Source organism: Myripristis murdjan, chromosome 21 (assembly GCF_902150065.1).
Source record: "Myripristis murdjan chromosome 21, fMyrMur1.1, whole genome shotgun sequence".
Taxonomy (NCBI): Eukaryota; Metazoa; Chordata; class Actinopteri; order Holocentriformes; family Holocentridae; genus Myripristis; species Myripristis murdjan.
The window spans coordinates 18,207,910-18,221,573 of NC_044000.1; the positions used below are offsets into that span (position 1 = coordinate 18,207,910).

The 13,664-nt window shown below is 42.8% G+C and overlaps 1 protein-coding gene across 1 annotated transcript in view; it reads left to right on the plus strand.

Moving 5' to 3' along the window:
- The window catches only part of anos1 (anosmin 1), a 37,970-nt gene extending 27,146 nt beyond the window's left edge, over window positions 1-10,824 (plus strand). Inside the window, exons 7-14 of the mRNA XM_030081486.1 lie at window positions 274-479; window positions 2,231-2,375; window positions 3,086-3,232; window positions 5,307-5,395; window positions 6,545-6,716; window positions 7,525-7,745; window positions 8,811-8,952; window positions 10,210-10,824. Coding sequence (XP_029937346.1) covers window positions 274-479; window positions 2,231-2,375; window positions 3,086-3,232; window positions 5,307-5,395; window positions 6,545-6,716; window positions 7,525-7,745; window positions 8,811-8,952; window positions 10,210-10,268 — 1,181 coding nt within the window. The 3' untranslated portion in view covers window positions 10,269-10,824. The remainder of the gene's footprint in view (window positions 1-273; window positions 480-2,230; window positions 2,376-3,085; window positions 3,233-5,306; window positions 5,396-6,544; window positions 6,717-7,524; window positions 7,746-8,810; window positions 8,953-10,209) is intronic.
- The last annotated feature ends 2,840 nt before the right edge of the window (window positions 10,825-13,664 follow it).

Below are 13,664 nucleotides of genomic sequence, written 5' to 3' on the forward strand. Positions count from 1 at the left end.
ATTACTTTACACACCATCATACTGCAGCCCCCCCCCTTCCCCGTCTCAGCTGCAATGTACAGCTCTCTTTTAGTGGTGAAAGGTGTCCTGGCTTGTAATACATTCAACCTCAAATTATACTTGCAAAAACAGCCTGCGCTGAATATTTGTCACATACTAGAGCCAGAGGCTTTCTCTGTCTTCAGTTCCAGTTACTGCTCCCTAAATGGCCACAGATGTATTAAAATCTGTCACGACTGACTGTGTTGTTGCTTGTTGTTGCTATGTCTTCAGATCCATCCGCCCCTCCGAGCGCAGCCAACCTACGTGTCACCAACATGACGCTGGGTGACGAAGGCCTGGTGACAGTCCGTCTCAACTGGACGCTGCCAGAGGAGCCTGATATTCCCATCCATCACTACAAAGTGTTCTGGAGCTGGACAGTGCCTGGCAAATCTATGGTGCCGTCCAAGAAGAAGAGGAGAAAGACCACCAACGGGGTAATCGTCTTGCCCTGGCTGTCTTAGTGATGTTTTCTCTCTCTTTTTCTCTGTTTCTTTCTCTTGGAAGACTACTGGGTTTCATCCAAGCTCATCTCACCATCCCCTCCTCCAGCTTCAGCACATCACTGTAAATAACAACCACAGACCCACAACGGAAAAAAGATAAACATGGAAAGGCACTTGCATTTGATTATGTACACTTGCAAGGGCTATCAATCACGCACAGATCAACACAATGCCCTATTCATTGTTTTATTTTCTCAGACTGGTGAAAATATCCTTTAAGGAACAGTTAAGCTTTGGAAGAAAACAGAGTATCTCATTTAAGGCCCATTTATAGTGCTAAATCATAATGTAAGAGATTTGTATTTCTTGGATATCTGGATTCATATTGTCAGAGTTATTATCGTTATTACTATTTAGAAAAGTTTCAGCTTTGTTTAGTATTTTGGAGGTTTTATTTTTCCTTTGCGCTGTTTTTGATTGTGTAAGGCTGCTGTTCCCAAACTGGTACATGGAAGGCTCCAGGGACTATGAGAGATTGGGTTTGCAGATCCGATTAGCTTCAAAGTTCCATCATTATGTAGTATGATTGTACACCCAATTTGTCTATTGTTGAAATATGCAGCAGGGTTTTTATTGAAAGAAATATTCTGGTACAACTCATTGTTCATGCCCTTGTAATTCTTAAGAAGAGTTCATTTTTCATAGTGGAACATAGACAACTATGTGTAGCCAGAAGTAGAGAGTTTTTATGGCACCCTGCCTGGGATGTCACGCAGATAAGGTCTCTCTCCAATCAACCAGAATGTAATGGCACACAAGCTACGAGTCTACAAAGACAGACAACACAGAAACTTTTTACAGACTTTTTACATTTTGAGAACAAGTTAGAGTTTTGGTCGCCTTGCTTGTAGATAAGAACCCTCCATGTTCCCTAGTATTGACTGGATTAACCTAGGCCTCTGGAACAACAGGTGATTGGAACAGTGCGTTCTTAAACCCCTTTAAACCGAAGAGGCCTGCAGATAAATCATATAAATAATAGCTGTAAATCACATGCTGTCTTACATGAAAGAAACATTTTGCTGGGCAAAACATCTCAGGTGGAAAAATATACCTCAAAAGGTATGCATAATGCATACAGTAATGTGTGAAATGATAACAGATACTTTGGTATTTATGTCGAGAATATTTCATTACAGATTCAAGCAGAAAGACGGATTGTCTAGACAGTCCACATGCACCTTTATAGATTCTTCTGCTGAATTAGTTTTTGAAATGCAGAGCAGATGTGGCAAGGAGGAGATAGAGGTGGGAGACACCAGACACCTATTGACACATGTACTACTGGTTTCCACTTTGGCACCTCGGGGCTTTGAAAGCAGCCTGCTGGTAGAGGAATGTCAAAACACGCACAGTCAATAACTAGAACTCATCAAGCTCACGCTGGTGGTGGAATGCTGCAAGTCAAACACACAGTGAGGAAGCCCTGGGAGGCTCTGATAACATGTCTCCTTCACAAGGCCCTGAAGGCCATCTCCTCACCATGATACCTTCCTCAGCCCCACATGTGTTCCCAATAACTGGGCTTTCCCACAGACCCGGGTTGAGCTGTGTTGGGCTGGGCTGAGCTGAGATTGGATTAATGGCTGGGACAGTGACAGGGCTTTGAAAGGAGGTTCAAGTGACAGAGTGTTGTCCCCATCACGCAATGCTGTCAGTAAGCATGTTTTCTGCTGTCACAGGCCCAGAGCTGGCTGGATCTGGAGGGCCTCCAAGCAAACAGCACTTACACTGTGGAGCTGCAGGCTGTCACCTACTGGGGGCAAGTGCGTCTGAAGAGCTCCAAGGCTTCTCTCCAGTTCAGTACCACCCAGAATAACGACTCAGGTAAAGATGGATGCTTTTGGCAATATTCACTTGCTCTTTATGATGCATAACTTGTAAACTGTTGTTATATTATCAACATCTGCCAATTGGTGGACATTTTTATTGCCACTTGTTTCGTGCTACACCCGGAAATGGACACCAGTGGGACTCAAGTTGTCAAAATGCTGGAATTGCAGCCAAAACAAACAGGCTTAGCTGTTGCAATGGAGAGTCGCACGTGACAAGGTGGCTGGCGCTGCTGTTACATAATGTGTCGCCATCCAGGATTGGCTGAACAAAGTGGAATCGTAACTACTGGCCGTCTGCGATGTTTTTATTTTTCTTGTCGAGAGCTGACATTTCTTCAGCGCCACTAAGACCCTGGAGTTTTTAGGTACGCTGTCATGAGAAACTCGAGACGCACGTGTGCCAAGGTATGTTGGCAGCACATCGACATTTGTACGGAGCTGCTGTGTATTTAGAAACCATGAACCAAACCTTACGAGTGTGTGCGCTTTGAGGATGGGTGCTTCCATAGGGAGCTGAACCGCTAATCTTGGCAGTGTTTTTGCCATACAAAACCACATGTTTATGCGTAAAGACCAAATAGTAACTACTGTGATTTTACAAAGAAATTGTGTGTTTCTGTTACCATGCTGAAGAGATTGCAACAACACAGTCATTGCTGTGTCTTAGCTACAACAGCAAACATTTCTCTTTTCTCTTCCCAGTAAAATCAGTGCTCAAGTCGAAGAAGGAGGAGATATCCCCTGTTAGTTCGACCTTGGCCAAACGCCCTTCTGGCCCTCTAGAGGTAGGCACACCCTTCTACCAGGACGGCCAGCTGCAGGTCCGTGTCTACTGGAAGAACCGGGGAGGTACGTACAATCTTGTAAGGGTTCCTAGCTCTAATTAGAATCCAATTACCACCCCATTTCTCCCATCAGTCACTTTGACTCATGTTCACCATAATAAAATCTGTGTTATGAGTGATTCTCAGTTACTCATACAGGGGAAGATTCATTTTTTAAAGCTGGTATCAGATGATGTAGATGAAATAAATGAAACAATGTGCCTTTGTGAGTGGTGGGTAATGTGAGTGCTGGGTGAACGGGTGTAAACCTGCACATGGGCTGGTAGAGCGGAGCCACTGTTTAGTAAAGAACAATAAACACAGGGAGCCAGAGCTGTGCGATGGGATTTATTGACAGCTGTATTTAATAGATCCTCGCCCTCGCATTAGCGTCAAAGCGGTCCATTTTGTTTTACAAGGCCTGACGTCATCGGGAACAGAAACAGTCGCGGGTAGCAGCACCATGAGGGGTTAAAGCCTCCAGGAATGCCTGTCCCAGCAGCATCCATTCTCCAGCCCCGCTGTTAATACCAGAGTGGAAATATGGAAACCTTGAAAGCCGTGCTCTCAGGGTAACCTGTCAAGTCCCATTCACTGGTCTATGTTATGTTACTAATATATGTCATCGCCCAAGCCAAGCTCCACATCTTGGAGTCAAGAATGCAAAGGCTGGCTGAAGGAGAGGCCTGGTGTAGGAACTGGAGAGACCTACTGCTGAATCACAGAGACCTCTGGGTTTTGGCCCAGATTTATAAGCAATTCTGGCCTGGTGTTGGAGAGTTAAGTGATGATGACGGGGTCAAGCATGGCTTCAGAACCACAGTGTTGTGGGGCAGTCAGTCAGTCCTGGTCCATCTCCTTTTTTCCCTGGCTTGTTAGTTGACTCGGCTGGCAGCGTGGCACTGCCGCTCATTGAGCTAAGGATGACCCTGCCTTTCACTCTGACAGCCTGGGTTACACTGCTGTAAGCATGCAGACATACAGATGGCCTGGAGAGATGGAGTCCTTAGATGTCTGGTTTCTGTGACAGAAAAAAGGGACAGGTTAACTGAACCACGATTAAGCTCTCGCTCATTGTCTCAGTGATCCAGAGCAGCCTGGCCCTCTGGGTTGTCTCCAGCAGACGTAAGAGAACTTTACTGTACAGCAGCTAAGATAATATATCTCTGTCTGCCCAACACATAGACAAAAGACAGCGGTCCGGCAGTGGCGGCTCTTCTAAGGCAAGCTTCCAGTCATGATTTATCAAACACTGCTGCGGCTCTGTTCTCTACCTGATTTCCATGTCCCTTTTCTTGTTTTACATACCACTTCCCCTCTCTGTCAGACCCAGCTAAGCATATCTTGTTTATTTTTTCCCAATTTCCCGCTTCCCTGTAATTCCTCTCTTCTGCTTCCAAAGAGCTCAGGGGCTCCGAGTGCCAGATCTGTGTCTAAGCCTTCAAAGGACCCTTTTTATCTCCCCACCACAACCCAGGCCCCTGCCGAGGGGCTAACATAGCATAACTCAATTATTAATCGGAGAAGTATTTCACATCCAAACGACACAGATGAATGAATAATAAATTCAATAAAATAAGATGAGGGTGATGGGAGGATAAACACTGCTGATTAGTCTGTGAGGTGCGACTATACAGTGAATGCTGCTGCTATAGACCGTGGCTGAAAGCTGGCGTCCCACCATGGGCGAGGCTGCTGCTCCATTGTTGAGATTGCAAAACCCCCAAATCATTGCAGAAATGTTTGGGTTCTGCAGTGGGCATTGAGTAAACAAAACCAAAACTTACGGGAACAGGAAAATCATAGTTTATAAGCTAATGCAAGAAGTAATAAGGAAGTGCTTCTGTTTTTCATGTTTGGAAAGAGATAAGTCAACCTCTGCCCAGAATGGAGATGGGATCAAAGTGATTAAATGTGCAGATTTCAGACAGCGGCCAGACAACAGATGTCAGCGAGAGTCATATTTGTGAGATATCATCATTTCAGTCAACGAGAGATTTGTATCTGTTTGTTTAAAGATTAATGTTCATTGGCTGCATTGTTGTATTTTGTGGCATATTTGAATGGCATTCTTTCTTCTCATCCTCCCTTTGCTCCAGACCCCATGGTGAGTCGCTACCATGTCCAGTGGATGCCAGAGTACTGCAGCCACAATGAGACTCGGGGACCAGAGAAATCAGTCACGCAGGTTAGTCTCTAGCAATCATTTCAGACTGTCTAGCACAGCCCACTGCAAAGAGCCACGGCTTGATCAGCAGCTCTGTGCTATGCAAAGCACGTGCCTAACCTTTTGTGTGATGCTTAGAAAAGACAGCTCCTCTAAAGAAAACATCTCCACTGAGTAAGTCCGAAGCCCTGTTGTGTTGGATTTGCACTGGGCAAATCACTGGCTGTTGTTTTGAATATTATGAGTCAGTCGTGTGGTCAGGCATGTGGTGTGTTGGCCAATAAAACGCATTTGCTTAAACAATGTTTCCCGGAATGGGGGACCATTCACCTCCAACAGCCTCAGCCGTGCTGCTGCATGGGGCTTCTTTTAGGGTGCAATAGAGTTTGGGTGGGGGTTGGGAGAGTTTCTGGGGGTAGGGAGTTGGCTGGTTGGGCTCAGGCTGATACAGGATGGCAGAGGCCTGGCAATCAATGCATTCTTTGGGGACCAGCTCTCTGGTTGCTAGGAAATATACATCCTTTCTCTATAGATCACAGGGAAGGATTCCAGCCTTGTGCTCTTAGACCCCTGTGTGTGAGCATGGCGCCTCATTCACTTTTAATCAGAGCTGTTTCATATCAGAGAGAATATACACACACCCTTTCTCTTGGGATTGCCTGTTAATGTAGAACTGCTTTATTACAAATGCAAGATCTAAATCCACCAGTCAGCAAGATTTTTTTTGTGTGTGTGTGTTTCCTCGAAAAGAGATGAGAAAGGCAATTTTTGTTAAGATCAATAGATGATTAAAGTCTGAAATGGGTGCAAAGTATTAGACCGCTGCACAGAATTCATTAACATGGATTTACATGCCATTCTCATTTAGAATTACACATGAACCCACTTTGGTTTGCTCATGGTTATTATTAATTTCTTCTTGTATTTGTGCTACATTTGGAAACCATAAAAAAGAATTCATTATTTGCCTTGCAGTTTGAATGGAGGAATAGTGCCTCAGCCATGTGAATGTTCAAAGTGGTCTTGTAATGTGGGGCATGTTCCTTGGGCTTGAGCGGGAATGTGATCCTCCCTGGCTCTGTGTATTTAATTATCTCTGAGGCTCCATGGGACCTGACCTGGGCGACATGTCAAAGTCATCAGGGCTGAATAATGTGTTTCTTGGCTCAGGAGAACTACATCAACCTCCCAGGCCTGCTGTTCTCCTGCAAGTACAAAGTGACTGTTCACATGCTCAAGTCCAAGAGACGTTCCAAGGACGAGAGCACCACCTTCCTCACCCCATCCTGCGCTACCATCCGGAGCAAGACTCACAAACACATCCCCTGCCCAGGGGAGGGAGGTGAGGATTAAGTCTTAGCATTCAGACATCATAGCCAACTTCAAATAAAGCTTATAGCTTTCGTTTCTGGCAGGATACAGAGTCATGCACTCCAGTTGTCAGATGACTCCCGCCACAGCTATCACAAAATCATTCACACAACAAGGCGGCCAATTTAAAGACCAATCCTCACTACACTCGCTCATGCTCACCCTATTGCTGCTGTAGACACCATGAACAAAATCAAATATCAAATAAAATCATAATATCTTTGACCAAATACCTCCATATCAGTATTATGACGATATGGTGGGGATGGTTGTTGATGCTTTCATAAGACATATACACACGAGATTATCAATAAACAGTCATTAGTGTGGATATGATGACCAAGCAGGTAGTGGCAAATAAGAGAACAGCTGCTGCAGTCTAATAACTTCAGAGAATTGCATCCCTCTATTAAAAGCAGGAGAAGACATACATTTATGACACATCACAAAATTAATATATCCGAAATCCCAGATGATATCAAGTGTCATGCCATAATATCAGTATAAAATAGATATATCACCCAGGTCTACCTTCTGTTTATTTATTTAGTTAGTTTATTACTTTTGCTTTTTTTAACATCCCATGCCACCACAGTTAGGCTGTGGTTCTGTACACAGCCAAGAGCATCTTATTAGATCAGAGTCTGTACACCACATTGAACTTAACAAATGTTGCAATAAATGGTTAAATCTAAAAACACCTTTGAATGCCTCAAACAGTTTGTTCTATATGAGGAATATATTTTCACTACAACTGAAGCCAAACTTTCTCATAACAGCTCCAGGGCTTCCGAAGGTGTTGGCCAAGCCGGAGAATCTGACCGCTTCCTTCTCCATCAATGAGGGGAACATCACTGGCAACTTCCTGTGGCGTGTGTCCAGGGTGGCTCCCCACCAGCGGATCACAGGTTTCCAGGTCACCTGGGCTGAAGTCACCACCGAGAGCCGGCAAAATAGCCTTCCCAACAGCATCATCTCCCAGTCCCAGATCCTGCCTCCTGTGAGTATATTTTTACTTAGGTTGGATTGCTTTATTCCTATTCCAACTCTTAAATGTCAGTGTATTCTTAAGACTATTTTGGCAGGCTGTAGCTTGTATACTTTTCCATATAGCACAGGCTCAGAAGCTCAGTCAGAGTATACATATGTATACACTCAGTGGACACTTTTAGGTACACCTGTAAAATCTAATGAAGTTCACTGCATCAGCTCTGCCATAAATTCTACCTTTTAAGAAAGTTTATAATGTTAAGTTTCCGTTGACATTGTGGAGAATGTGTACATTTAATTCCACATTTATTATTGAGGTTGTACTTTGCTTGTACTGTATTATATTATATTGAGAGGTGTTTCTAATTTTTTGTCCTGATTTATATACATGAGGGGGACAAAATATTAGAAACACCTCAGGCATCAGAAAAACTTTATGGCAGAACAGTTGTATTGGATTGTATTAGATTGTACAGGTGGACCTAATTAAGTGGCCACTGAGTGTATATATCCCATCCAACAAAATGCATTGCTTTGGAGGAAAAGAAGTGCTTCTTTCACCATCCATTGTACAGCGTCTGTCAGTGGTGAAGGTGTTTTAAGGATAGTGCTGTTGTGGCCTCTTTACACGAGTCTTGTGATAAGCTGTGGTGTGCAGACAGACACGGGGATAGATCTCAGCGAATGTTGTGCCCTGGTGGAAGTTCTCCTCCTCTACCTTTTCATCTACCTTCGCTCTTTCCTCTTTCATCCTCTGTGAGAGCTCTGAAAAACCCGCTATTCTACATAATCTGCTCTATCAACAACACGTTCCGCCTGTCTGCACCTCCCAGCCTGCCAAGCTCATCTATAAATAAAACCACCCACGACACGCTTTATCAGGCTGGCAGCAAAAAAGAGAAAACAGGTCTTATGAAAACAAAGACTTTGTTTTTGTCTGTGGCTTGTGCAGCAGCTGATACTCCCTAGGTTTAGCCAGCATCCCATTCAAATTCAAATCCAGTCAAATTCAAAAACATGTCCTGTTGTACTTAGGCTGATTGCATCTTTTCTGCTGTTCTCCTTTGCCCGACAGGACCATAACTTGCTTGTGGTTTCAAACCTGCGGCCAGCGACCTATTACAGATTGGAGGTGCAAGTCATAACAACTGGAGGGGAGGGTCCTGCTACCGTCAAGACCTTCCAGACCCCAAGTGTCTTACCAGTAGTTCAACACCGTAAGTACTAAATCACCATCAGCTATTTCCCTGTACACGGTTGCTGTGTCAGATATCTCTGGAAACATATAAAACAGTTGTTTCTGTTGGTGGTACGCTTTCTTTGTCTGTTCAGCCAAGGCAGCAATCATTGCTCCCTATTCTACCTCTATTTATCCCAAACAAACCGCTGTTGTTGCTGCCAGAAACATAAAAAGGCCTCACTTCCTGTGCAGCACGGGGAATTTTCCTGGGAAAGAGCTACTGCACACTGGGTGCTGAGATCAGCAATTGTAGTGCATGTAAAGGTTTTCATGACCTGGGTATCAGTCAAGGCACTATTATCTATTGGTGATAGAAAGTAGCATTTATATGGAAAGTCTACAGATTCTTGCTTTACAGGGACAGTAAACCCACTTTAAAATGGGGATTTTCCAGAATTAATATTATTCTTGAGTACTATCTTTATCATCCACTAAGATCTGCAATTTCCTAAAAGGCTATAACTGCAATAGTTTTAGTGTCTGCATTTTCTGTAGTAATACTAATTATTAATTAATTCCACAGGGACTGGGTGGGCTTTAATCCCCCTTGTGGGATAACAGTTTTCGTAAGACCAACCAACTGTCCAGCAAAGAGATAGTATGTGTGCTTGTAGGAACTGAAATAGTTGTGGGATTTAACAATACTGCAACAATATGTTAGCAAATGTTTTCATAGCTAACATTGCTTCAGGGCTCACTTGCTAAAAGCTTGCACTTTTGAGGCTTTTAGTAGTAGAACTGGAGTCCACTTCTAACACTATTGCTAAGTGAAGCTCCATGAGATTGAAGCACTTTTCCAGTGCGCTCCTCTTCTGATATAATGTTAGAATGGTCAAACAGTTCTCGGTAAAACGGTGGATTTATATGCAGGAACAGCACAAAATCGTCACGCCATGCTAATAAGATAACAGTTACTGTTACTGCCATCTGTTGAGCTGCACAGGGGGGGCGGGAGGAATATAAACTGAGGATGATCCTGATTGGATCGCTCCTCTCTTACCTGTGAAAATAACTTTTACCCCCAAGCAAAATTGCTGCTTTGACTCAGAAGAAATCAACCGATAGGTCTCTGTATAGAAAGGCCTTCAGATTCTCACTCTGTTTTCTACACCCAATGATGGCAATAAGAAAAATGTTATTGAAAAAAAAATATTTTAGTCTACCATCTGTTTTAATATGAATGTCTAAAGCTGTATCTGATCATGATGGGCCTCTGGTCATGTGTGTGTTGCAGGACCTCGACTTCGGCAGCACCACTCTCATCATCAGAAGCCGTCAGTAGAGAGACACTGAGTCACCAGACCAGGCAAACCCAATAGGGAGAAGTACCAGTGGCTCCCTGCTCCTGTGTATCAGGGAAGGAATGTGTGGAACCAAACAGAAACACAGCACACCAGACCATGAACTGACCCCCCTGCTCACGAAACACGGGTCCTTCTTCTCCAGGCTCCACAACACATACGTTTCCCTCTGAATGCCTCCCTTGACTGACACCACCAGATGGGCGCTGATCTGTACAGTCACATGTATACTGTAGGCCTCATTTTCCGCGCTGGTTAGTACGTAGTTCACCAGTTACACTAACAGTTCTGAATTTCCAGGAAAAAAAAAAAAAAACAACATACAGGCACCTTTTAAATTGTTGTAGTCCAACAATCAATATTCTACACAGCAACAGCAAACAAGCAGCTCCAGTTGGATTTGATCAGAGAATACTTGCAATTCCAGTTCGACTGATTGAGACATAAAATTTAGGTTGTGGTTTAAGAAAAAAAAAAAAAAAACATAGTGGCAACTTGATTGAAGACACTTGAACATGAAAGGAGGGAAATGCCATGCAATTGTAAAACAATCGTTTACTCATGAAGAAAGGAAAGTAGAAATCCATCTATTTATTTTGTTTTACCCATTAAAAAGGCGCTTAGGCATACAGTAAATACTGATGGATAATGTAACTAAAGTCATTGTTGTCTAACCCAGAATATTTCTCATAGTATGTTGCATGTAGTACATTTGATTTTTGAACTGTAAATGAATTACTTGCTTCAAATGAATGCTTGTAATGGTTTTGCATGACAAACATTAGCATTCTGTTGGCATGGAAAAATGTCTGTGTTACCTCTTTTAAATATGCTAGCAATATTTCATTAACAGATTAACAAAGAACTATATTGGGAGTAATATGTAATGTTTATTAATGAAATTATAACTTGTGTGGAAATGATGAATTGTATATGTTCTTGGCTGTAGAAATATTTGTCGTGAAACAGTCAGTGAATGTCTATATTTATTTATGTGTGTATTACAATGTTTGGTTTGGATGTGTGTGAATGTGTATGTTTTGTGTGTTTTAGTCTCGAATTTTTGAACCGGCAAAAAATCTTGTAAAGACATTTTGTAAAAATGGAATTGTAAATACAGTCTTATGTTACATGTTATTTTTCCATGGTAGAAACTGTACAAACTGCTAAGTAATAAAATAATCCTTAACCTATTCCCTTTGCTATTTGTTTAGTTGAAACTGCTGCGAGCAGTAAATAGACACACTTCTCCTCCCAGCTTTGGACTATTTGGCCGATGCTGTTGCTTATTTTGGCTGTAAAACCTATCATGCCAGACTCCCAATACAGCATATTCACTGATGGATCCAGGAGCCTGAGACATGCACTCCGCAAGTCCAAATAAACAGGTCATCCAGCTCACCAGCCAGAGTGAATTTACTATAGCTGGGGTCGGGCACCTCTCGACATAATGCTCTGCTTCTCAGAGAAGTTGTGTGTTCGAAAAGATTTAAATCCCTCCACTGTTCACCAGCCTTTCACCCTCATAAAATGAGATGTGGAAATGTTTATAAGAAAATAAAGCCTGCCGTGGTAAGAGTGACACCATAAAAGTTAAGTTTTTATGTATGGGGTATCTGATTTGTGAGTTTAAAATCTCAAGCTGGGTTTTCTGTGCATTTCAAACGATGCTTTCTTTGCAAATATAACTGTGAGGAGTGAATGCAGAACAGTGTTTGATAGCACATCAGTCTGCCGCGCACTCTCATACCGTCCACATAATTTAACACATACATCACCCAGCAAATTAACGTTCTTACAACGCTGGCTGACAGAAGCAGCTTCAGGTAGATGCTGGGTTATATAATCATACCTGAGAGCATTACTTCAGGCATGTAATGCACAACTGAGCATTTCTTCACTGGAGCAACTGGTGATTCAGGCCCTTGTTCATCGGGAATTCGATGCAAGCAATACTTTTTCACTTATCTCACCCAGTTCAATGAAGCATTCAAGCCCATGAGCCTCCAGTTACAAAGAATTTGTGGTATTCTGCCTGGATTGTGCTGGGTACCCAAACCTGGCATTTTCAACTAAAAAAGATGGCAACTTGTTGTAATGCCATACTGCTGTCTCAGGATTCAGTGTTAACCTCTTGAAACCTCTTATTTTCCCTTGAATTTCCCCACAAGTAGTTTCTTTTTCCATATCGTATGACAATGGTACAGACACATTGTGTATCTGCTCGTTTCAACTCTTCACTGCGGCTATATCACACTTAAATTGAGTGAAATGTTCAAACCCAGATGCCATTGTTTTCTGGCTGCACCACTTCATCAAATAGAAAACATCTAGATGTCTTGTGCATCCTTTTATACACATTTCCCTGTAATTCAGCAGGACATATTTAGTATCTTTAGAAACCTTGGGGTCTCCACTAGAATTTAAAATAAAGTGTTGTGGGTTTGAACAATGGCTGGCCACAGCATGCATTTGTAATGATGAACCCACCAATGAGACCGGCAGGGTTGAAGTTTTAACTTGTCCTGAAAAACTGGAACATAAATCCTTCCAATGTTGAACAGCAAAAGATTTAATTCTGCATTTTGCTCTTAGAGATCACTCGTTCTTAAACCATATCATAAATCAAACCATGTTAAAATGTAATCGAAGAAATCCTGCTGTACACTGCATGTGGAAGGGAATTGCGTGCTTCTATGTTTGTGTTTGTGTTTATAGGTATACTATATGTGTGTATGTATTGTATATATGTGAGGTAATACTGCCGTCTTCATCTGCGCCATTGCAGCCCTGCTGTTTGGCTGCTGTCTCTCTAAAGACGTCCAGATTTAGAGACGGAGTGTTTGAATGGTGAAGTCTCAACTTCACCATTTTACACAGTGCGCAACAAATTATTCTGAGCCCCGGTTTTCACACACTCGGCCTCTTCAGTCAGTCAGTGCTTCACCACTCACTTCTCAGGGATGTTGTTTATGTACAGTTCTATTATGTCACAGGAGATTAGTTCCTCTCAGTCTGTGCACGCTAATCCCCCTCTCTTTTCCAGGAGCCAGGCCAGTGTTTAGCCAAGCCTTCTTTCTCTGTGAGCCAGCCCAGCCCCTCTCCCTTTCAGGCTGTCACAGTCCCTCTCTACACACAGCAAATACCACGGCCCTCAAGTGTGAAAACCTCAAAACAAAGGGCCTCCAGCCTCCTTTGAGGCATGTTGCAAGACGTCCAACTCTTCGAGGACATAAAAGAAAAGAAAAAATGCAACAACTAAATAATAGGCCAGTCGTCGGTACAAAAGCTTTGTCTCCAATGGTACAAGCCCAGAGAGGGCTTATTCACTTCACATGACATTACATTCCTATTGTGAAAGACAGACAGAGGATATTGTTTTCAAATT